This window comes from Silurus aristotelis, assembly GCF_946808225.1.
Source record: "Silurus aristotelis genome assembly, chromosome: 2".
Lineage (NCBI taxonomy): Eukaryota > Metazoa > Chordata > Actinopteri > Siluriformes > Siluridae > Silurus > Silurus aristotelis.
The window spans coordinates 5,247,496-5,271,702 of NC_139575.1; the positions used below are offsets into that span (position 1 = coordinate 5,247,496).

Below are 24,207 nucleotides of genomic sequence, written 5' to 3' on the forward strand. Positions count from 1 at the left end.
GTAGTCTCAGGGACGATACGCTTCGTTTTAAACAGCATTTAAATTCATCTTTCACAAAAGAACCCCCTCTAAGGCAGAGAATTGGCAGAGAGATGGATTCTTCAGAAGGGTTTTCAAGTGTAGTCGCTTTGCTGTACATCACCTTCACTGTCATTACTGAGAGCCCATTAGAAGACAAAAAGTAAGAGAAGCACAAATTCAATCCCACACGCTGATTAAAAATGGGCCATTACTGTGTAATGACAGCTCCAGCCAGGAATATAGCTTCACTTCGTATTCAATTTTGTTAAATTCCTCAAATCTGATTGGCCGTAAGTTGTATAATTAATTTTTACAAGCTCTGACAGTCGCACGGCTGTTATAACGAACTTGTTTCTATATAGTCACAGCTCATTTACAGGGACTTCTTTGGTGGAATTTAAGCATGATATGAGACTTGTGTCATGATGCATAGCAAGTGCAAACACAACATAAAAAACTTAAACATAAAAGTATAAAACATGATACAACTAGACTCTCAAATATGAGAGCGCTAACCATAGCATGACTTATGATCATCCTGGGAAGACACAGAGTAATACAACGTCTAAGAACAAGGCAGTGTGCTTCAGAACGTAACGTGACGTAAAATGGCTTGTGGGAGACATAGTCATGTGGCGTAACCCTGACAATACATGGATTTAAAAATATAAGAACGAAGAAATGCATGTAAGCAGTATGGTGGAGTTTTACATACGAAGACAAGTCTGTGTGGAAGGAGTCTCCAGTGAGAGGTTAGTGAATGTATGGTTATAGCTGCTGTTACGTACGTATGAAACATGTGAGATAGATAGATAGATAGATAGATAGATAGATAGATAGATAGATAGATAGATAGATAGATAGATAGATAGATAGATAGATAGATAGATAGATAGATAGATAGATAGATAGATAGATAGATAGATAACACACAAACCACATTGTTGTGTGAAAATAATGCATATCATATATCATAAAAGAAAATAGTAAATAGAGACTGTCCTCGCACAGGTTAGAGCTATTACCAATGAATGAATGCATTTAAAAAATAAAAAATAATATTAAAAAAAATCTTAGAAAAATGCTCCAAGTTTTGACATAGAACCAATAATGAAAAAGAAAAAAACTATGAATTTTGTGAAAAATAAAAGCTGTAAAAATTTGATGAACCCTATTTTTCTAAACATGTAGGTGTGAACTGTGTCATGTTATTATTTAGCACAAATCACATGCTGGATTCTGGATTCTCTGGTTGGTGTGAATTAGGTTTGGAATATGCAGATGTTGCTATTAGAATATTAGATTAACTAATAAACTTTGTGGGTTTTGTCACAAAAACAATGAACCCTTTCTCTGGTTAAAAAAAGGATAATATAGTACAGTCAGTATAGCATAGTTTTATATATATATATACACACACACACACACACACACACACACACACACACACACACTTTTCTTCTGCACTCCTTTTCCCTATTTTTTCTTGCTCTGATTAAATGCTTTGATTTGTTCCAACAAGATTAAATAATAAAACGAATATGACAAATACACTGTACTCAACCCTGTACTTACATTACATACACATCCCTGAGCTGCCTGAGACAGAGACAGAGTACAGACCACCTCAGACCCCCACCGTGATGGAGAATCAATCAATATTACACACAAACTCTTTTTTTACTGCATGATAAGATACAGGATTAACGGCACTTTTAACGTCACTTAATTTTCAAGTCTTCTATCTCTATTAGGTTTTAATAGGACTGAAACATGTGGACCATTAGGAACAGCAGGTATATGTTTTCAATACTAATGTTTGCACCCGAGAACTAACAATTAAAAAGACCATATAATCTTTGGGCCAATAAATGTGCATAACGTATAGTATTGCAGCCTTCATATCTCTGAAAAGTCTTTAGTTTGATCAGATTTATTTAAAAAACGATCCAGCTTTACACTTTTCAGCAGTGCTCCTCAAGGCATGGAGTGGGAGGCGCTAAAGAGTAGCAGCACGAACAGCTTTTGCGTAGCGATTCGTCTGAGGGCTGTGGCATCGCTATAAATAACAGGAACTCAAAGTTTATAGACACATTAAATTAACATTAAATCAAACATTATTAAAACTATGGCTAACTAACAGATTCAGACATACATATCTGAGCGGATCCAGAGTCAAAGGCCATGTCCACACTAATACCTTTTTATCTGAAAAAGCTCAATTTTCTCTTTGTTTTGGCTTTTCGTCCACACAGTCAACGAAAATGCAACTTTTTGGAAACACTCTTCAAAGTGGATAAATCTAAAAACGCTGTTTTCGCTTCACAGTGTAAAATACTGAGACATTCAAAAAAGGCATTTTTAGCTGTTGCCGCAACGCTTTAAAGAGCCGGACAGTAAATAAACTCCTTTTTTAAATGTATTAATCTACATGTACACACACGGAATAGTGTAGACGTAGCCTAAATGTGAACATCAAGAACAACAGCAGCATCGTCTACCGCAGCAGGACGTGTCTATATGACGAGAACTGAACAAAGTTCTCCTTCCCTTGAGTGAGTCCTGTGCTTCACCACCGATGACTAACTGAATGAAACACGGTGGTGGGTGTGGCTCTTGCTCTCGTTCGTCCGGGAGAAGTGCCCATACTAGGAATTCTGCCCTTCATGATGTCATGAAGAGCCATACAAAAAAAAAAAAACTTCCAAAACTTATATAAACCCAGAAACTTTGGCTATATTTAGCATGAGAATCTAACACTTTAAAAGTCATTTAGAATGCATGAAATAGCATTAGTTCCCCTTTTAGCAAATAAAAAAAAAACATTGTACTCTTTAGTAAATCGCTGTGCTAAAAGCAGAATAAAACACTGTATGCTGTATGTATAAGCCTGCCTGTTTTTACTGATATATCTATCAGTCTGTATTTCTGTCTATCTGCCTGCGGGTCGTCCATCCGTGGCCTCATTAATTCACTGTTTTGTCCCTTGTGCGGGTTTTTGTTCATCCGTATCGAATCGATGCAGACAAAACCTCAATGTCTCACGTGGGGACTTTTTCCTGGACGTCTATCAACGCCGTCTGCGCCTTTCATTTTCTTTCTCTCGCTTTCGCCTGACATCCGTCCATCTCCATCGGCCTGGCACGGGGCTGAAAGGCGCTGTGTGAATGGAGGTGTGTGTGAGCGCGGCAGTGTTAGCAGGGTGTTCGGTGGGTGTTAGCGACATCAGAGGGGGCCTTTGGATGTTGAGCCGGATTAGACATGCTCAAGTGAGGATTGAGTGGAGCAGAGAAAAGAGCAATAGAGATGCATGAGTGTGTGTGTGTGTGTGTGTGTGTGTGTGTGTGTGTGTGTGTGTGTGTGTGTGTGTGTGTGTGTGTGTGTGTGTGTGAGATTGATTGAACACATTTGTGCACGTTGTTTGAGTTTATGGTTTGATAATTTTGTCACATGAGAGATTATGAGATGATTATGAGCAGGGTAAGGGTTCGATCAGCAGTGTAGTGTGTGTGTGTGTGTGTGTGTGTGTGTGTGTGTGTGTGTGTGTGTGTGTGTGTGTGTAAAGGTTTTTATAAACACCACTGGATATCAGTTATAGCCTTTAGACAACTTTCTGAGTTTGCTGCTACAGATAGTTATTGATCCCTCTCTCTATTACACACACACACACACACACACACACACACACACACACACACACACACACACACACACACACACACACACACACACAGAGCGTTCCTTCTTCACTATTTTCTTTCTTTCTCCTTTTCTCCTTTTCTCCTTTCTTTCTTTCTTTCTTTCTTTCTTTCTTTCTTTCTTTCTTTCTTTCTTTCTTTCTTTCTTTCTTTCTTTCTTTCTTTCTTTCTTTCTTTCTTTCTTTCTTTCTTTCTTCTTTCTACCATATATATCATTCCCTAATGATTGATTTTCTCCTCCTCCAGGTTACTCCCTTTTTTGTGATAGAGGTGTGGTTGTCATGGTAACCATGCTGGCGACATCCATTTATTCTCCTGGACCTTTTGTTGTCCTTCTCTTCCTCGCTTTTTGTCCACTCCTTATGTCCCAGCATTCCCTGACCTCTAACCCCGACCGTGTCTCTTCTTCTGCTAAACAGTGCAGCCTCAAACTGCACCCTGTAACTTCTCATGAAGGTAAGCCAGTTTCATCACTCTGACTGTCTGTAAGTCCCTCTCTCCCTCTCTCCCTCTCTCTCTCTCTCTCTCTCTCTCTCTCTCTCTCTCTCTCTCTCTCTCTCTCTCTCCCTCTCTCTCTCTCTCTCTCTCTCTCTCTCTCTCTCTCTCTGTCTCTCTCTCTTTTTTGTTTCTCAGTTTGTCTCACTCATGTATAAGTGACCCATAATGATGAAGACATGAGAGTCTCGATATGTCTTTCTCTTTTTAAACAGCTCTGAGTGTGTGGCTCTCGTCTTTCTCAATGCCTGGAGTTAGTGATTACTCGCAGCTCGCTTTAGACCTCAGCAGGAACCAGCTGATCGTTGGAGCAAGGTAACACTCTCACACACACTGTCTCACACACTGTCTCACACACACACACACACACACACACACACACACACACACACACACACACACACACACACACACACACACACACACACACACAGACACACAGCGTTAATATTCTGTCCTTCTTTGTAGAAACTACCTGTTCAGACTGAGTTTGGCCAATATTTCTCTACTTCAGGTAAAGCCTCTCTATATCTTTCTCTCTCACACACACACACACACACACACACACACACACACACACACACACACACACACACACACACACACACACACACACACACACACACACACACACACACACACACATTTCTAATGCTACCTTTATGAGATATACCATTGCTGCACCTACTTCTCTCCTGCTTTCTGAAGTTTTTTCAATAAAACCTGTACTGCAAAAATATTATTACGTTCGTAGATGATCCAAATGTCACCACAAGGTCAAAGTTGCCACACAGTTATATCCTGTGTGAGTGTTTGTGGAGAAAGTGGCTGTTTCATCTGCTGTGAAATCTCTTCCTCTCGGCAATGAGTGCAGTCCGACTGTAATTGGCGCTTATTGAAGACAGGATGTAGGTGTGTTTGCTCAGCATGGGGTATAATACAGACCATACAAGAGCTGGAGTGAGAGAACGCTTGGGGCGAAACTATCTGTATCAGGCAATAGTCTGAAAATGTTCAAATACAGCTTGAAAATAAAAATGCACAAAAAAACACACAAGCAATCCGTCTTGGTGGACGGTAAGGAAGTGAATGTAATTCGTTACTGTACTTAAGTAGCTTTTTCGTGTATCAAGTATCTCTATTTGGGAGACTTTTACTTTAACTTCAGTATAATATTGTACTTTTTACTCAACTACATGTGAAAGCAGTCATTCCTTTTTTATTATGAACGGATAAAAATGTAATTGGTCAATCCACCAATCAGGGTGTAGCACACAATGTTTTGAACTTGTTTTGATTGTCGTTTGTTCGTATCTACTTACACTATATGGACAAATGTACTGCGATACCTGACTTTTCCTGTTATATGTGGTTCTTCTCCAAACTGTTACCACAAAGCTCGAAGCACACAATTGTACAGGACGTCTTTAGATGCGTTATAATACAATTTTGTGTTCACTTGTTTTGGAAACCCAAATTTGTTCCAGCATGACAGTACTCCTGTGCACAAAATGAGCTCCATGAAGATATGCTTTACATGGTATGGAGAGAAAGATCTTGAGTGGTCTACTATAGATCTCTGATTTCACCTCTACTGAACCCCTTTGGAATAAATCGGAACACTGCCTCCTGACCTACACCAGTACCTCACTAACATCCTTGTGGCTGATCAACAAAAATGTCCACAAGCACACTAGGAAGAATGAAGGTTATTAAAAAACAAATTCTGACTAAATGTGGAATGTGATGTTTAGAAAACCTATATCATACTGCAAAAGCACATACCATGACCAGTTCAGCTTCAGTTCAACAGCAAGCAGAACATTTTGAGAGCAATAAATTAAGGAAGAACCTCCTGACTCGAACTCGACTTGAACCTGACCTTATTTGCACAATCTGGTTTTTTTTAAGTAGTTTTTAAAAGAAGCACATGATAATTGTGATACATTTCAGTGTTTGTAAAATTAAACATACATTAGAGTAACAGAGTCTTTTCACATAAACTGAGTTGATTAACCAAGAGTTTTGTGACAAAAATACTAATGGGAGCATTATAGCCATAATAAATCATAGTACTTTGTACATGTAAGTACATTTGAAGGGAAATACTTTGGTATCGTTACTCAATTAAAAGATTAAATTGGACACTTTTACTGGAGTCATATTTTACAGAGTGTATTTCTACTTTAACTCAACTACATCTTTTATGTACTTCATCCACCAATGAGATGAAGGTTCTGACATAGAGACAGGACTGTGATTAAAACCAACACATGTGGAGAACAACCAGAGGCGTAAAGAGTACCTGGAAATCCTACTTGAGCAAAAATATTGATACCTTAACGCAAAATTTATTTAATTACCAGTTAAAAGTCACCATTTCCAATATGACTTAAGTAAACGTTTTAGAGTAGGGAAGTGGTAGATCAATGGTTAAGGAATTGGACTTTGGATCGGAATGTTACAGGCTCAAATCCAACCAGCACGAGCTGCCACTGATGGGCCCTTAAGCAAGGCCCTTAACCCTCCCCTGTTCAGTTGAATAAATGAGATAGTCGCTCAAATACCAAATGCTGTAAATGTAAACACTTATTAGCATACTAAGACATACAATTATAATAATCACACACTTTCTCCTTCTGTTGTTTTTTTTTTCCTTTTTTTTTCAAAAACTCTATTTTTATCCCTCCATCATGTCAGTTGATTTGCATTGCTAATCAGTTGCAAACGACAGCATTTAGCGCTTACATTATAGGATCATTCCTGACACGTGTAGAAGTGTTTCATCAGGAAGGGCATGTCTGGTTCAATTAGTCATTCCTCTCTCTGTCATTGTCACTGTCAGGAAACCACCAGCCACGCCCTCCCCCTTCCTCCCAGCATTCAGCACACTCGCAGTGCCTCGCCTTCATACTAATCACCTTCACCTGTCTCAAATCTACACTCTCCTTTATAAGGCCCCTGTTCTCACTCACTCACCGTCCGATCTACAGTTCATACTAGCGATCATCCCTGGACTTCCCATGTTCGGATTATACTTGGTTTCCAGTTCAAGCTTCTACTCAAGCTTCTGTCTGTGTACTTAGCAAATAAAACGTACTGACTGTATTCTGGTCTCCGACCCCCTTAGATCCGAGCGTGACTTTCTCTCTCTCTCTCTCTCTCTCTCTCTCTCTCTCTCTCTCTCTCTCTCTCTCTCTCTCTCTCTCTCTCTCTCTCTCATTTATGTCTCCCATCATCCGATTCTGCTCTTTATATCATCTCTCCAAACTTGCTACATGCAGTATCACTGTCCTTGTCTTTGTTCTTTCCCCTCACATTATCTTGGTCTTCTGCTTCTTTATGCCTTGTCTTGTGCTTATTTCGTTCACTGGATCCAGGATGGAATATGTCCTCACATGTCCCTTGTACAGCCAAGCTCCTTATCCGACCTGCAGAGTTTATTTCACTAATTGTTTTCTCCTGCAGACAGATAAAACAGCGTGAGACAGGAATTTCAGATTCTTTATCGAGAGTATTGTTGTTGACACATGAGATTAATGGCGCTGATTAGTTTTGATTTAGTCTGGAGTATGAGTTATAACTGGTTTGAGGCTGGTTTTTCTTGCCCATTGAAAGTTACAAAAATAAGTCTTTGCTTTCTGGTGCCACTGATCCAGAGGTGTTTGTGTGTGCTACATTTATGGCTTCTTGCAGGCACACATTTATCTCATTCATACAACTGAGCAGGTATAGGGTTAGGTGCCTTGCTCAGGGGCCCTGAGTAGCAACTTGGTGTGGATTTGAATTTGTGAACTTTGAATCCAAGATCTAATGACTTAACTGCTAAGCTACCACCTGAGTGTAGGTATGAATGTATGTGTGATCTGAAGAAACTGTTACACAGTCTGGCTATGATATCTGATAATGATATCCCAAATGCTTCGGTACCTTTTTGGGTAAAGAGCGTGTGTGGGGGTGTGTGTGTGTGGTCAATCACAAAGCTGTGCAGCATGTTGTTTTAATGTCCATGATGAAAGAACGAGAGACCCTGTATTCTCTATCATTAAATGCACCATGATATACAGGGATAACATTCTGACATTATAACATCATGGTGACAGAATAACACTGATTATCTCTTCATCATGGCACCTGTAAGTGGTGGATTTATTTGCTAGGCAGCAAGTGAACATTTTGTCCTTAAAGTTGATGTCAGAAGAAAAATGGCGAGCGTAAGGATTCCAACAGGTTTGACAAATTGTGATGTCTAGACGACTGGGTCAGAGCATCTCCAAAACAGCAGCTCTTGTGGGATGTTCCTGACCTGGTCTGTGTCTATCAAAAGTACTCCAATAAAGCAACAGTGGTGAACCGGTGACAGGGTCACGAGAGGCCGTGGCTTACTGATGCACATGGGGAGCGAAGGCTGGTCCATGTGGTCTGATCCAACAGATGAGCTCCTGTAGCTCAAACTGCTGAAGAAGTTCATGCTGTTGATGCCTGACAGGTCAGAACTGTTTTGGCAGCAGAAAGAGGACCAACACAATATTAGGCAGGTGGTCAAAATGTTATGCCTATAATGAGTTAAAGAACTTTTTTTTTACTTGTTTGTTTCTCAAAAAAGTTGCGTTCGATACTTTGTGGCAAGAATGTAATTCCATATCTAATCCCTCATGTTTGACCTCAGTGATTTACACGTTTTGTTTATGCGACAGATTAGGAATTTGTCGTCGCATAAAAAGAGAAACGGGCGAGAGCTTTTACAGCTGAGCTGCAAGTCAAATTAATAGTGGATATATAACATTGCAGATATATTTCATTTCACAGCTGTAGAACCTCATTTGAATGAAGGAGATCAGAAAGTCATGAGTTTAAAGCCCTTGAGCAAGGCCCCTAACCTTCAACTTCTCAGTGGTAATGGGTCTGGATGAGGGCGTTTTCGATGCCTTCAATGTAATGGAAATGAATGTGGTGCATATACAGTATGTTAGGGGAAAAAGCCTGATTTCAGTGATCTACACACATGTACAGTAACAATGCTCGATCTGCAACCCTAATGTATGGTAAATGCAGAGCTAGTTCCTGTCTTCATCTCTTTCTTTTCACTTTAGTTAACTGCTGTTGTATAAGATTTATGGGCATGACTGTAAACAGCTACAGAAATATCAAAGAATACCTCTCTCTCTCTCTCTCTCTCTCTCTCTCTCTCTCTCTCTCTCTCTCTCTCTCTCTCTCGCCACATTTACTTTCATCTCAAGATTTCTGAGCAGTTTGTGAAAATCCTCAGTGATCTCATGAAGCTGTGTCTACAAGCCTGACATTTAGCCTTTAACCCCTAAATCATTCACACACACAGATGCTCTCGCATGTGCTCGCTGACATTCCTTTAAGGCCGACCTCCCTTTGGAGTAAACTTACACAAGAATCACCTACACCCCAAACTAACGCCAAGGAAATCAACCGTGTTTGCTATAATAAACAAAAAGATGCTCCAATTTGGTTGAAGTTATATCATGCAACTGTTAAATTATGTATTGGATATCAGTTAAAATGGTTCTGGAGAACGCTCAGGCCAACGTTTACACTAATCCGGATAGATTCCGAATCGGCGGTTTTGTCTAAAAACCCTTCGCGTTCACACTGTCGTTTTCTATTGTTTCTCAAAAGTTGCTCATCCACACTGAAACATTTGAAAACTCTTACGCTTAGTGTCAACTTAAGACACTTCGACCTGCGTCATTTCCGCCCGGTGTTTATTTATTTTTATGGCTCTTTAAAACGCAGTGGCATTGACTAAATATGCGTTTTTTTTAAAACTACTGTTTTTACGCCGTGATGCGAAAACCGCGTTGTGAAATGTATCCACTTTGGAGAGCGTTTTCAAAAAGTGCCGTTTTCGTCGACTAAAAAAAGCCTTCTTAGCGTAAACAGAAGGCCACACCTGAGAAAAAAATATGCTTAACAAAAGAAAACTTGTTAGCATGGACACAGGCTGTGTCACATAACTTAAAACGCGTCATCGTTTTTTTTTTTTTCAAAGGCCTCCGTTTTCCCAGCGCGACGAATACGCCGTTTTCAGATTTCTCCGCTTTGGAAAGCGTTCTCAAAAAGTGGGCGAAAGGCCAAAATGGAGAGAAAAATATGCGTTTTCTAACAAAAACTTGTTCGTGTTGACATCAGAGTGCAGGAGGAGTCTAGCAGTGTGCAAGTATGCATAAACATCTACCAGAGCAGTGACCTATGATCTAGTGAACCTTAGTTTGCCCCTTCTGCATGATGTCTTTGTGATGAATGAGCCCCATCAAGCCGAGGCAGAACAATGAGGATTCCTTCCTTAAGGCTCTTTTAGACCTTCAGCTCACGAAAATCCACTTGTTTCTGCTCCACCATTTACAAAACACAGGCACTTATTTTTTTCTTTAAATGAACACTTTTATTTTATGCCTATTGCAGGATTTTTCCTCGCTGATCAAAATAGGCAGATTGAAGCACTGTAAAAGCCTCCATTCAAGCTGCAGCTATAAAGAGTAAGAAATCACGAGATGGGCTCCATTATCATTATTTTAAAGCAAAAAATGCAGTATATGAGCAAAAGTTTGTGGACATCTGACCATTAGATTGGTACCGTTTGTGCGTTTTGAGCATTCCATTCCACATTTAGTTTCTATTTACATTTTTAATAACCTCCACTCTTCTGGGAAGATGTTCTACTAGATTTTGGAGTGTGCTTGTGGAGATTTGTGCTCATTCAGCCACAAGGGTGTTAGTAAAGTCAGGTACTGATGTAGGTGAGGTGAGGAAGCCTGAGGTGTTGTTCCAATCAATCCCAAAAGTGTTCTATAGGAGAAGATCTTCCACTCCATCCGATGTAAAGCAGATCTTCATAGAGCTGGTTTTGTACACAGTTCCATTGCCATGCTGGAACAACGTTGGGCATCCTAGTTCAAAAAATGTCATGCTACCACTTGTAATTGTGTAAGTGATATAATTTTATGCGCTTAATGGTAACAGTTTGGAGAAGAAGCATGTATGACTGGAAAAGTCAGCTGTCCCAATAATTTTGTCCACATAATGTATATTTCACAAGGAGCAAGCAATTTGAATCTATACTATTATTGTAAAGGGATTTGGCCCCCATAAAGTGTTAAATATTCACACACACACACACACACACACACACACACACACACACACACACACACACACACACACACACACACACAGTTTGCAGCTGTGTGCGAGTAAAGCAACTTCAACTACTTTATGCCGTTTTGTTATCCCAACTTCACAGCTCTGCATTTAACGACAGCAATAAAATAGGATTAATCACGCAGCTATAATCTCTATTTACCACATCTGCAGTGTGTGTGTTTGTGTGTGTGTGTGTGTGTGTGTGTGTGTGTGTGTGTGTTTGCTTTACAACACAGCTATACCTTTACCAACAAAGAAAAAGAAAACACCTGTTTTTCCCCTAAAAGCACTTATAATAGAGGGATTTGGTGCAATTGCAATTTTGACATAGATTGTTATCACTTTAGAGAGACTATGATGTGTTTTGAGAAATCACAAGGAATGTGAAAAAAAGGAAATTATTTTACTGACGTAGTGCTTAACACAAATAACCCCTGCTTTAAATTAAAATGTTCATGTAGACTGCGATTGATTTCAAAGTTTAGAAAATATTATATGCTCTGTTATTGGGGAAATGGTAGCTCAGGGGTTAAGGCTCTGGGTTGAAGCCCCACAATCACAAAGCTTCCACTCTTGGAGTCCTTGAGCAAGACTATTAACTCTGTGCTCCAGGGGGGCTGTATCGTGGCTGACCCTGTGCTTCCTACATTGCTGGGATATGTGACAAAATACCAATTTCCCTGTGGGATCAAGAAAGTATTCCAAAATGGAAAAAATAAATAAATAAATAAATAAATAAATAAATAAAAATACCACTAGGGGGCAGAATGGAGAAAAAACAGAGGGACAGAAATGTAGCTACGATACAATACAATTATTATACAATCCTTCACTAGCAAACAAAAATTGTGGTTTTTTTTGCATATCAGCATCCACAAAAATGTGTTTTGTGGGTGATATATTTTCACATTAAATATTGTCCATAATGAAAGTATATATGTACTGTATATATACTGAAATATTGAATATATTCAAAATTCATTTATCTTATTAGTAAAAATTTCCCATACACGTATGTATGTAACAGTTCATTTAGTTGGATGCGTTACGGCAAGTTGTTGGTTCACCTCCAAACTTTTCACCATTTAAAGTTAAGTTCTGGCGGAAATGACAGTGAAGTCGTTGTCATACCAACATGTATAATTTTTATACCGTGTAAGATATAGGTTAGTTACTGTAAATGTTACAGCACTTTTATTAGAAACTTTTAGAAACCCTGCTGCCATGACTGTAAAATGTATTGTTTTTTGTAGTGCACAGTCATATAGTGTAAAGACAAGGAGGCAGAGTGGGATTTGGAACACAGCCCAATATACTAATCCAGTGTTTTAGTTAAATCTGAGGCATCCAATCAAAGGACGTGAAAATGCAGACATGATCTTATTGGTTAAAGTGACAGCTTCGAACAGCATGGATTTGAACGTACCCAGAGCCTGCGCTGTTTATTTCTGCTGGCTTTATTCCAATACGTAATATGAAATCTGATTGATTAGAATTAAATATAAAATTACACTCAGAAAAAAATAAGAGATAAACTATTGGGAATCATTTTATACATATTAATGGACAAAAAATCTATTGAAATGTAAGTCAGTGATCCTGATTTGCTGAGTTTAGGCCAGTAGAGAGGTTTGCTGGCCCTGATGGTGCACAACTGATGAGGAAGCTTTCCAAAGAAGGAGATTTAAGAGCACTAAGGAATTTGGTGGTCTTAATGAACTGTTGATCTCCCGAAGTCACCACATATCTCTTTTGTTTTGGAAGTTTGTGCTCATTTAGACCCAAGGGGTAGAAGTAAAGTAAAGTTAGTTAAGTCAGGAACTGATGTAGGTGAGGTAAGGAGACCTGGGGTGCAGTCAGTGTTCCAATTTATCCTAAAGCTGTTTAATAGGGTTAAGGTCAGAACTCTATAGCAGGAGATCTTCCACTCGGACCCACGTAAAGCATATGTTTATGGAGTTTGCTTTGTGCACAGGGGTATTGTCTTGCTGGAACAGGTTTGGGTCTCCTACTTCAAGTTAAGAGAAACTTTCATGCTACTGCATCCATAGACGTCCTGGACAGTTGTGTATTCCTAATTTAGGTGTCCCAATACTTTTGTCTATACAGTGTATACGAGAAATTGTTATATACGAGTATCGTTTAGTGTTACTGGAAAATAATCAATTCTGAGGTGGTTACAGCAACTCGGCTTCATCTTTATGTCCCCATACCACCCTGTCCTATAAGATAAGTGTTTTATTTTTCACTTCTCGCATTGTTTGGGACGTTTAAAACACTTCACACTGGTCCCACAGGCTTCTTTGCTCTAGGACGAGATAAATCAGTTTATGTTGCCATGTTGTACTCTGGGGTGTTTTTGGCCTCGTCGCCAACGTTCGTTATTATCGCTGAAGCTAAAAGCGTTTGGGTGCATTCGAAAAGGAAAATATTGATTCTCTTTCTCACACACATTCATCAGCTAATTGAACGTGATGAATTTGCTGCGTTCGGTGGCTTTAAGCAGGAGTAGCACTATTGCGCTAAGAGAGAACTCTGTATCTCCCTCACTCTCTCTCTCTCTCTTTCTCTCTCTCTAACCGAACGTACATCTGTCGCTCCATTAAAGCATCTGAGTCATGCCCATGTCTCCTGACAAAAAAACACCGACGCAGCAGCTTGCTCTTTACTCCAGTTAATAAAGTGGGAAAGTGCCCAAATGCAGTGCTGTGTTTTTTAATACGCTCCCGTTGGCTTCACACTCTCTATTTTACCTCAGTTAATGTATCAAGTGTCATTCTGTTTAGTTTAACAGCTTCGGTGAAGTCTCACAGATGACGGATCGAGTCGATAACACTGTCAACTTTAGCATAAATTACCCAGAAGCCACTGCTGCAATCTGGCCCGCATTAAAGTACAAAGTCATTGTGTGTGTAGGACTCAGACTGGTATATCCAGACACACACCTGTTACGTAATAAACTGGCATGTTAGAACATTAGCTAAATAGTAAAGAAATGCAATCCTGATTGATTCACGACCCCAAACAATATGTACCTGTTGGTTCTAATCGTTGGTGGGCTGTGATTTTCATACCTAGTAGCTAGCTGGGTATAGACAAGGCAATGCTATTAGAGTAAAATAGCCTTTATTTGTCACATATGCATTATGGCACAGTGAACTTCTTTCTTCGTAGTGCAGGTTCAACCATAATATGGTACCCCTGGACATAGAGGGTTAAGGGCCTTGCTCAAGGGCCCAAGAGTGGCACCGAGCTACCACTTTCTGTCAAGATTAATGTTTCTGAGTTACTAACCTGTGTCATTCAAAAAAATCTGGACTAATTGCAAAGCATTGTGATGGATTGAAGAAGTGAAAGGAATGTCAAGTTTGCAATCGTTTGCTCAAATGTAACTTATTCACACTCACCAAGCAAAAATGGAGGCCTGCTTATGGATTTGGATGTGGGAACGTCTCAATCCAAACTGCAATGCAAGAAACACATTTTATATTCTGTTATAGTTTTTTTTTCAGTGATAGCAATGGCTGTAATGTTAATGAAGGAGTGACATCCGTGATTGATGATCTGTGTGTGTGTGTGTGTGTGTGTGTGTGTGTGTGTGTGTGTGTGTGTGTGTGTGTGTGTGTGTGTGTGTGTGTAAATGCTGCAGGGCATGGAGTGTGGAGTGGATGAAGACACACGCAGATCTTGCCGGAGCAAAGGGAAGACAGAGGTGAGAGAGAAGAATGAGTGAAGGATGGGTAAAAGGCTTGATGATGAAGACACAAGTCTCTTTCTTAATCTGAACCGTTTTTTCTTGAAGCACTGAATAAAACACTTGGCGCATGCAGTTATAAAAAAAGAAATCAGCATATGGGTAATGGGATGCTTTTCTATTAAGTGTTTTATTCCTTTATTTCCTTTTTTTATCCATTAAGAGTTGCGGAATGCTCAGACTTTTGTTACAGGGGCACATTACTGTTCCAAAGAACAAAGCGACGCTGAATCTGTAGTCATAAAATATTATTAATGCTTTAAAAAAAATAGGATTAATTGAGAATTGAGGTCCCCTTTTTTCTCTCTCTCTCAGGACGAGTGTCAGAACTACATGCGTGTCCTCCTCCTGAGCGGCTCTCGGCTGTTCTCCTGCGGCACCAACGCATTCTCTCCCATCTGCACCAGCCGCTCTGCCTCCGATCTCGCCCATGTGATGGAGACGGTGAACGGGGTTGCTCGCTGTCCTTACGACCCCAAACACAATTCCACTGCCATGGTAACAGAAAGCGGCGACCTCTACGCCGCTACAGTAATTGATTTCTCGGGTCGTGACCCCGTGATCTACCGCAGCCTTGGGAACATGCCTCCTCTCCGCACAGCTCAGTACAACTCCAAATGGCTAAACGGTACACGTTACATACTACATCTACATTTACTATATACTATGATTCCTTTTCTTTTCTGTCATTTATTTCATTTTTTATTTCAACTTGTTTTTTCCACTTTATTACAGATCAATTTCTAAAAAATTTTCTCTTTTCTGTACTTTAATGTATTTTCTTTCCTCTCACTTTTCATTTTGCATCTTGTTTCTTTCACCCATTATGCCCCATATATCTTTCTGTCTTTTTTCTTTTTTTGCATCTTCCTCATTATTATTAAATTGTGCATACCATTTATTTTTGCCCTGACCGTATTGTGTATAATGTTACCAAACAGTAATGGACATATAACTACTCTCTTTTCATCTGTGCCTCCTCACTCCCCCAGAGCCTCAGTTTGTCTCGGCGTATGAGGTAGGCCGTTTCACATACTTTTTCCTGCGGGAGGTGGCGGTGGAGGAAGATTGTGGGAAGGCGATGTTCTCTCGGGTGGCGCGGGTATGTCAGAACGACGTCGGCGGTCGCTTTTTGCTCGAGGACACCTGGACGACGTTCATGAAGGCCAGACTGAACTGCTCGCGCTCAGGAGATGTGCCTTTCTACTACCACGAGCTCCACTGCACCTTCTTCCTGCCTGAGCAAGACCTCATCTACGGCATTTTCACCACCAACATGTGGGCTTTTCTTCCGATTATACTTCCTCAAAATGTCCGATCTTTTTCATTTAATGAGGATTCTGTATTACATTTGAAAGATGTAGGTGTCCAGAGAGACTTACAGTTATCTCATTTATACAGTTGAGCATTTGAAGGCTTTGCTCAAGGGACGAGCAGTTGCAGCTTAGTGGTGCTGGGATTTGAACCCATGACCTTCTGATCAGAAGTTCAACATCTTATCTGCTAAACTACCACTTCCTTAGAAGAGGCTTTTTTTTTTTTTTATCTATTCACATACACATTACAGCGCTGTGACATTTTTTTCTTTGAATATACCAGCAATGTTAGGAAGCTGGGGTCAGAGTGCAGTGTCAGCCATGGTACAGGACCCCTGGAGCAAAGAGGGTTAAGGGCCTTGCTCAAGGGCCAAAGAGTGGCAAATTGGCAATACTGGGGCTTGAACCCTAACCATTAAATCAGTAACCCAGAGCCTCAACCACTGAGCTACTACTGTAAAATCTGTTTTGCAAAGTTTTTGGAATTAGTTCTAGCTCTTTTTTTTGACTGAAAATGAGGCCAGTGGTGTTAAAAAGTCACTCCCAGGCAGCTGATGCAGGAGGGTTAATAGGAGACTTAATGAGATCTTCAACAGAGGTGCAAAATGTAATTGGTAACGCTCATTTTAAGTAAAATATAGTATATATATTTAAAATCAAAAAATTTAGTTGAGTAAAGAGTAAAAGATGCTTCATTCAGTAAAACTAAAAAGTAGCAAAAACTAATTTCTTGAGTACAGTAACAAATGTACACCAACACAAATGTAAAAACCTGCTTTTAGTTCACTTTCTGTTCGTGTCTGTATTTGTATCTGTTTAGAACGGATCTGTTTATTCCCAATAATGTATTTGCATTTAGGTACATCCCTTCTCTCTATAGGTCATTTAATAGATAAGGAAAAGGTCCATTGAACTTAGGGCTGTAGAGGCGTAAGCAGATTTCAGTCATGCATTTGGAATTGCTGTGCAACTGGAATTATGTATACCGTGCCCTTATCCGTGGAGACCTACAGGGTCACGATGCAGTTTTATTTCCAGAAATTGTCTGATTAAAATGCATTGAAGCAATCAGCTGATGCTGCACACTGGGTCGTCCTGTTATTCCGATACCAGCGCGTATCTGGATATGGATTAACACGAGTGTTCACAGTATCAAAATAGAGCCTTGTGTGATGTTTAGCAGATTTAGTACAGCACTGTGTGCACTCTCGCACTTTTGGGGTGCAGTTTATATTTAAAAGCAAATGGAAAGCAGACATGGTAACAGTAACAGAGTGAACTCTTAGCACTGGGGTTGTGGTCTGAAACTAAACAAATGGGTAGATTTAGGAAAGATTTGAACATTTTAAAGCCATATCCCCTGTTTAATACAGATTAGTATAACCAAAATACATTATACAGATGAATTTATACAGTATTATGTAAGAAATGATATTCACAATTTCTGAAGAAGTGATCCAGTGCACACATTTGTTTTTACTTGAGATATATTGCTAAGCTGCTGTTCAAAATAAACTCCAGTCACTAGTATACATCATAAACCCCTTAAGTTCAAGCACTGGGTTTGGCCAAATGTAAATTCATGCTATTAGTGAAGGTTAATATTAATCATTATACGACACTTTTACTTGAGAGGCAGCACTACATATAATATGCACAGAATCCATACCACCCATTGCAAGTCTTTCAGACACATTACAAACATAAATACTGATCTCTTCATTTCCATGGTTCAGGCAAAAATTGTTTTTCTCTTACAGTAACAGCATTGCTGCCTCTGCAGTGTGTGCCTTCAACCTCAGTGCCATCACTCAGGCCTTTAACGGTCAATTCCGCTACCAGGAGAACCCTAGAATGAGCTGGCTCTCCACCCCGAACCCCATCCCCAACTTTCAGGTACAAAATGTATTAATTTCATGTACACATCATCTGTACTAATGCCTCATTTCCTGATCCTAATGTAATGTATTGATGCCCTATTGCAATGCTCAATGCCAATGTATGGTATCTGTGTGTCTTCCCTCTGTATCATATGTTCATATATTCATCAACGTGTACCAGTGAAAGTATACCTTGCCCATTGGAATGCCCTATCCAATGTCTCATACTTATTTTGACCAACTTCCCAGTTTACTGCCTCAAAATACTGCCCCGGTATCTTGTAACATGCATTCTACATTCCATTTTAGGTTTCCTTGACAGTCTGCCATGGCAATGGCCATATTAATGCATCCAAAGTTCTGCTACAAATATCAATCCAGTATCAGTTCCCCAATGTACCTTCTAAAAAGCCATGTACAACTTGTATACCAATACTGGCCATTGATACTTGTATCCCCTACAGCAGTCTTGATGTACCCCTTAGGTCCATCCCAAAGTACGGCCTATTGTTGCAATGTTTCTCTTTTGCATTCATTCTCAGTGTGGGACGGTAGGCGACAATGGCCCAGGCGGGAATCTAACAGAACGGAGTCTGCAGGATGCTCAGAAGCTGTTTCTGATGAGTGAAGTTGTGCAGCCTGTGTCCATTGACCCCTTGATCAGCCAGGACAATATCCGCTTTTCCAAACTGGTTGTGGACATTGTGCAGGGCCGTGACACACTATACCACGTCATTTACATCGGGACAGGTCAGACATTTTTAAACTGCATGCATTAGTGTACACCAATTGTGTTTATCTGGTACCTTTAAGACAAAGATGTGACTTTTTAAGCAATCTGTTTTTGCACCAAATTTTACTCATATTTAGAAGAAATCGATGAAATTACAACGAAGTGACAACTGAAAGTCCCTAATACATAATAGAAAATGTGTTCCCAATACACCTTAGAAAAAGGGTGTTTCTTTCATTAGTCTTTCAGGTAGTTAAGAGACACTCATTATGCTGCAACTATAACCATCGATTTTTTCAATTTGTTCAAACAGAGCATGGAACCATTATCAAAGCGCTCTCCTCATCTAGTCAAAATCTACGTGGATGCTATCTTGAGGAGATGAAGCTTCTTCCAGCTGATCAGCAGGAACCAATCCTTAACTTGCAGATCCTGCAAAGTGACAGGTCTCTATTTGTGGGTTTGAGCAGCAGAGTTTTGAAGATCCCATTGGAGAGATGCTCCAGCTATGAAACCCAAAGGTAAACAATCACACATACACATACATGGACATACACTAGATGGACAAAAGTATTGGCACACCAAACGTTTCCAGCCATATATGTTTTTTCCTCTAAGAGTTAACACAAAATTGGAGACACACAGTTGTATAGAATGTTTTGGGGACTTATAGGATGATAGTATTGGATGCAGTAGCATTACATGGGTTGGAGAGGAAGATGTCCCGCTTTAGAGATATACAAACATCCATATACAAACATTTTTTTGATGCCTTCTTGGCCAGGTGACTCTTCAAACCAAGAAAATCATATTTCAGTACTACCAGTGCTCAAACCCAATGTAATATTCCAATCTAAAATATACTTCCATTTTACAAATCTCCTATAAACAACTCCAGCGACTACCACAATATGCCTGTCCAACATCCCCCCTATACTGGTTCACTTTACTCTCCCAATGTATCAAATTAATGAGGTTTGAGCTAATGAGCACATTTGTCCCTAATGGCAACATTTCTTTGCACTGCCAAACGTTGTTCGAGGGGACAATGTATCTTTTAAAACTTAATATTCCTCCACAGTGATAGACAGAGTTAAACAACTTCTCTTCCTGTCTGTAGATGAAGGCAAAACGATCTGGCCAATTTATCCTGAGGTGGGAAACTGATATTGTTCAGTGTGACCTAATTTACATAATACACACTTAACCTCTCACAGATTGCAATGCTACCATCACTCCAATCATTTTTTTTTTTGGGTTGAAAAATCAATCCTTATTTCAAATGAGGTAATGGTTTTTATGTGAGCTTTTATTTATTACTTGCTATCAGGTTTATCTTCCACATAAAAGCAGTCAGGATGGAATCGAGAAGTGTTAAAGAGATACGGGTGTGAACAGAGAGATTTTCAGGCCGGCTGCTTTCCAATCTGTTGTTTCAAAATACAGTACGAGCATAATTTGTTCCAAAAACATGCTCGCGAACTGATTTACTCGTTTATCGACACAAGTTTTCCAATAAGAAATTATAGAAATTCAGATAATGCGTTTCAGACTCCCCAATTTATTCCTATAAAAATAAATGTACAGTACAGTATACAGTATTACAGTATTATAATACATTTATAAGTGATGTTATTGCATTACTATATACTGTAACAATAATAATCTTCAATAAAAACAAATAAACATGATGTTTACTGTACCTTTGAGAAGAATCGAGGCTGGTATGAGGGAGATGAAGAGGAGAGGAGGAGAAGGGTTATTTCTTGGAAGGAGAATCTCCTTCTATTATGATGTTGGGAAGATTTTCACCCGAATGACTGGCTTCACGTAATTCACACTTTTTTTATTTAGCTTTTTTAACCATCAGCCCGGCTTGCTTTCCATCCAAAACACGTTCTCGCTCGACGCACGTACATCAGATTTCACTCGCAATCCAAAGCAAATTACAACAAAGTTTTTTGCTCGTATTACAAAACACTCGTAAACCACTTTACTCACAAAACGAGGTTCTACTCTACATTTTATATTGTGAACCGGCCACTGTGACTGATTTCGGTAAAGATGTCAGAAGTGGGTTCGAAACAAACAGACAAAATATCCCTAAGTATGTACTGAAGTGTCTACAATTTCTAAGAAGACTACTCTTTTATTTTCATCCAGCTGCTCCAAAAAACATCAATAAATGTTGAAAGACTTATAAAAAGAAAAAGAATATGCATTGCTATGCTTTAAAATAAATTTCTTCTAGCCTCTATTTTTCCTAGTTATAATAACTAGGAATAATCGGTTCTTAGTTTCATGTTATTCTTAATTTCATTGTCTATTTCATAGTTTATAGTTACCATGTTTTCCTCATGGTTTAAAGTGTTGTTCTGTTTCCATTTATTCAAACTAGTAATACTTCATGGTTAAGAATAAAGTTAATCAGTCACATCATGAAGTTATGGGAAAGAGTAGTAGAAGCCAGAGAAGACTGTGAGCAACAGTATGGTTTCATGCTGAGGAAGAGCACCACAGACACATTATTTGCCTTGAGAATGTTAATAGAGAAGTATAGAGAAAATCTGAAGAAGTTGCATTGTGTGTTTGTGGATTTAGAGAAAGTGTACGACAGGGTGCTGAAAAAGGAGCTGTGGTTTAGTATGAGGAAGTCAGGTGGGTCAGAGAAGTATCTGAGGGTGGTGCAGGACATGCATGAGGACAGACTGGTTCAAGGTGGAGGTTGGACTGCATCAAAGATCGGCTCTGAGCCCTTTCCTGTTTGCAGTGGTGATGGACAGGGTGATGGGCGAGGTCAGACAGGAGTCTCTGTGGATTATGATGTTTTGCGGATGCTATTGAGATTTGTGGTGAGAGTAGGGAGCAGGTGGAGAAGAGCCTGGAGAGGTGGAGGTATGCGCTGGAGAGAAGGGGAATGAAAGTCAGTAGGAGTAAGACAGAGTACATGTGTGTGAATGAGAGGGAGGGCAGTGGAGTGGTGCAGTTTCAGGGAGAAGAGGTGGAGAAGGTGGAGGAGTTCAGGTACCTGGGGTGAACAGTGCAAAGTAATGGAGAGTGTTTTAGAGAAGTGAAGAAAAGGATGCAGGCAGGGTGGAGTGGATAGAGAGGAGTGATAGCAGGAGTGATTTGTGATAGAAGCATATCCCAGCAATGGGAAGCTGGGGTCAGCCATAATACAGCAACCCTGGAACACAGATGATTAAGGAACTTGCTCGAAGGCCCAACTGTGATAGCTTGTTTGATACTGGGGCTTAAACCCACACCCTTCTGATCAAGATAATTTTTATTTGTACAGCCATTTGTACAATGGACGTTGTCCTAAAGCAGCCTTATACAGATAAAGCGGTTATACGGTTGTATAAAACAATGTGCAAGTTTAGTTGTTTGTTCCTTATAATAGTTTATTTATGATGAGTGAGCCGGTGGTGACAGTGGCAAGTAAATAAATCCCTGAGATGGCATAAGGAAGAAACCTTGAGAGGAACCATACTCAAAAGGGAACCATCCTCATCAGGGTGGTACAGAAAATCTATTAATATCACTAAACCTGAGCCTTAACACTGAGCTACCACCTCTGGTTGCAGTTTATTTCCTAGTTTTCTTGTCACTTTTCCTTTAGTTGCCTCATTTGCTTTACCTTAGTTTGGTACCAAACAAATGTTGCCACTTATTTCATCACCCGCTAATGAAGAACCTGCAAAAACCAACCAGCATTTATACAAAATAAAACATATCCAATTTTTTTGTCACATTCCTAGCTGAGAATGATCATGTTAAATATCTGTGTGTTACTTTGTTTTTCATGAGCCTCCGGTGCTCAGTCAGCTCGACTTAAAAGATTTATGTAACAGAGCTTAACTAGAAGCTCATTAGAAGCATCAGGTGTTTGTGACAGATTTTGAGGAAAAACCTTAATACCAATGCTCTTGCCAAGAAAGTAGAAAAAAAAAGTCATTTATTTTCTTGTTTCCATTTATTTATTTATTTTCCTGCATTCAGCGTGTCATGTGTCACCATGGCTTTCCTAGAAGATCCATCAGCTCGTGACAGGAGGGTGTTGTGTGTGCGTGTGTGTGTGTACGCATGTGTATGTGTGTGCGTGTTTTTGAGGAAATGTCTAAAGGTTCTTTTGTATGACTTGCAAGGCTTAGGACCATGTCCTGTTGCCCTAGTGATGCCTTGAATGTTGACCTAGCTGCACAGACACACACTGAAACACACACACTTTTATGTTTTGACATAGACACAAACAACCACTGTTTATGTCAAAATGTATGTGTTGTAGGATATGATGTTTAACCTGTATGTGGCATCTTGGGCATGTTTTTGTGTTACCTATTTTATGTAGGTTATACATTTTAACGTGTAGTCTAGAGATTAACAAATGTAGGCTATAGATTGTCATATAGGCTACAATTACATGTTGGATATCAGTGGTTACATGTAGATGTACGTGTACATGTAGGCTATAGATGGACACATGCACACTATAAATGGTCATGCTCACATATAGGTCTTGGATAGTCACATATAGCCTATGGTTGGTCACATTTGAGGTTATAATTGGTCACGTTTAGGTTATAGACGGCCACATGTAGGCTATAATTGGTCACATGTTGGTCACATGTAGGCTACTGATGGCCACATAAAGTCTATAAATGGGTATATGAAGGCTATAGATCAGGGGTCTCCAATCTTTTCCAGAGAGGGCCGGTGTGGGGGCAGGTTTTCATTCCAACCAATCAATGGTCACACCTGATAGTCATTGAAAATGAAGATCATTAGATTTGAACAGTTAGGATTTGGTGTGGACTTGCTTGGTTGGAATAAAAACCTGCACCGACACTGGCCCTTTCTGGGAAGGATTGGAGACCCCTGCTATAGATGGTCACATTGTAGGTTATAATTGGTCACATCTAGTCTATAGATGGCTACATGTAAGTTATAGACAGCCACATGTAGGCTATAAATGGTTACATTTAGACTGCAAACTGCCACAGGATCAAGTAGGATTAAGTGGGTTATATGTAGGCTACCAATGTCCACATAAAGGCTATAGACGGTTACATTTAGGCAATAGATGGTCACTTTTTAGATTATATTTGGTCACATCAGGGCTACAGACGTCTACATG

The 24,207-nt window shown here is 39.7% G+C and overlaps 1 protein-coding gene across 2 annotated transcripts in view; it reads left to right on the forward strand.

Annotated features, from left to right (window-relative positions):
- The window catches only part of sema5bb (sema domain, seven thrombospondin repeats (type 1 and type 1-like), transmembrane domain (TM) and short cytoplasmic domain, (semaphorin) 5Bb), a 76,878-nt gene that overhangs the window by 30,749 nt on the left and 21,922 nt on the right, over positions 1-24,207 (forward strand). For both annotated transcript variants that reach the window (XM_083562648.1, XM_083562649.1), the window contains exons 3-11: positions 3,966-4,175; positions 4,430-4,529; positions 4,683-4,728; positions 15,037-15,099; positions 15,457-15,769; positions 16,134-16,419; positions 18,218-18,353; positions 18,880-19,087; positions 19,384-19,591. In XM_083562648.1, coding sequence (XP_083418774.1) covers positions 4,001-4,175; positions 4,430-4,529; positions 4,683-4,728; positions 15,037-15,099; positions 15,457-15,769; positions 16,134-16,419; positions 18,218-18,353; positions 18,880-19,087; positions 19,384-19,591 — 1,535 coding nt within the window. In that variant the 5' untranslated portion in view covers positions 3,966-4,000. The remainder of the gene's footprint in view (positions 1-3,965; positions 4,176-4,429; positions 4,530-4,682; positions 4,729-15,036; positions 15,100-15,456; positions 15,770-16,133; positions 16,420-18,217; positions 18,354-18,879; positions 19,088-19,383; positions 19,592-24,207) is intronic.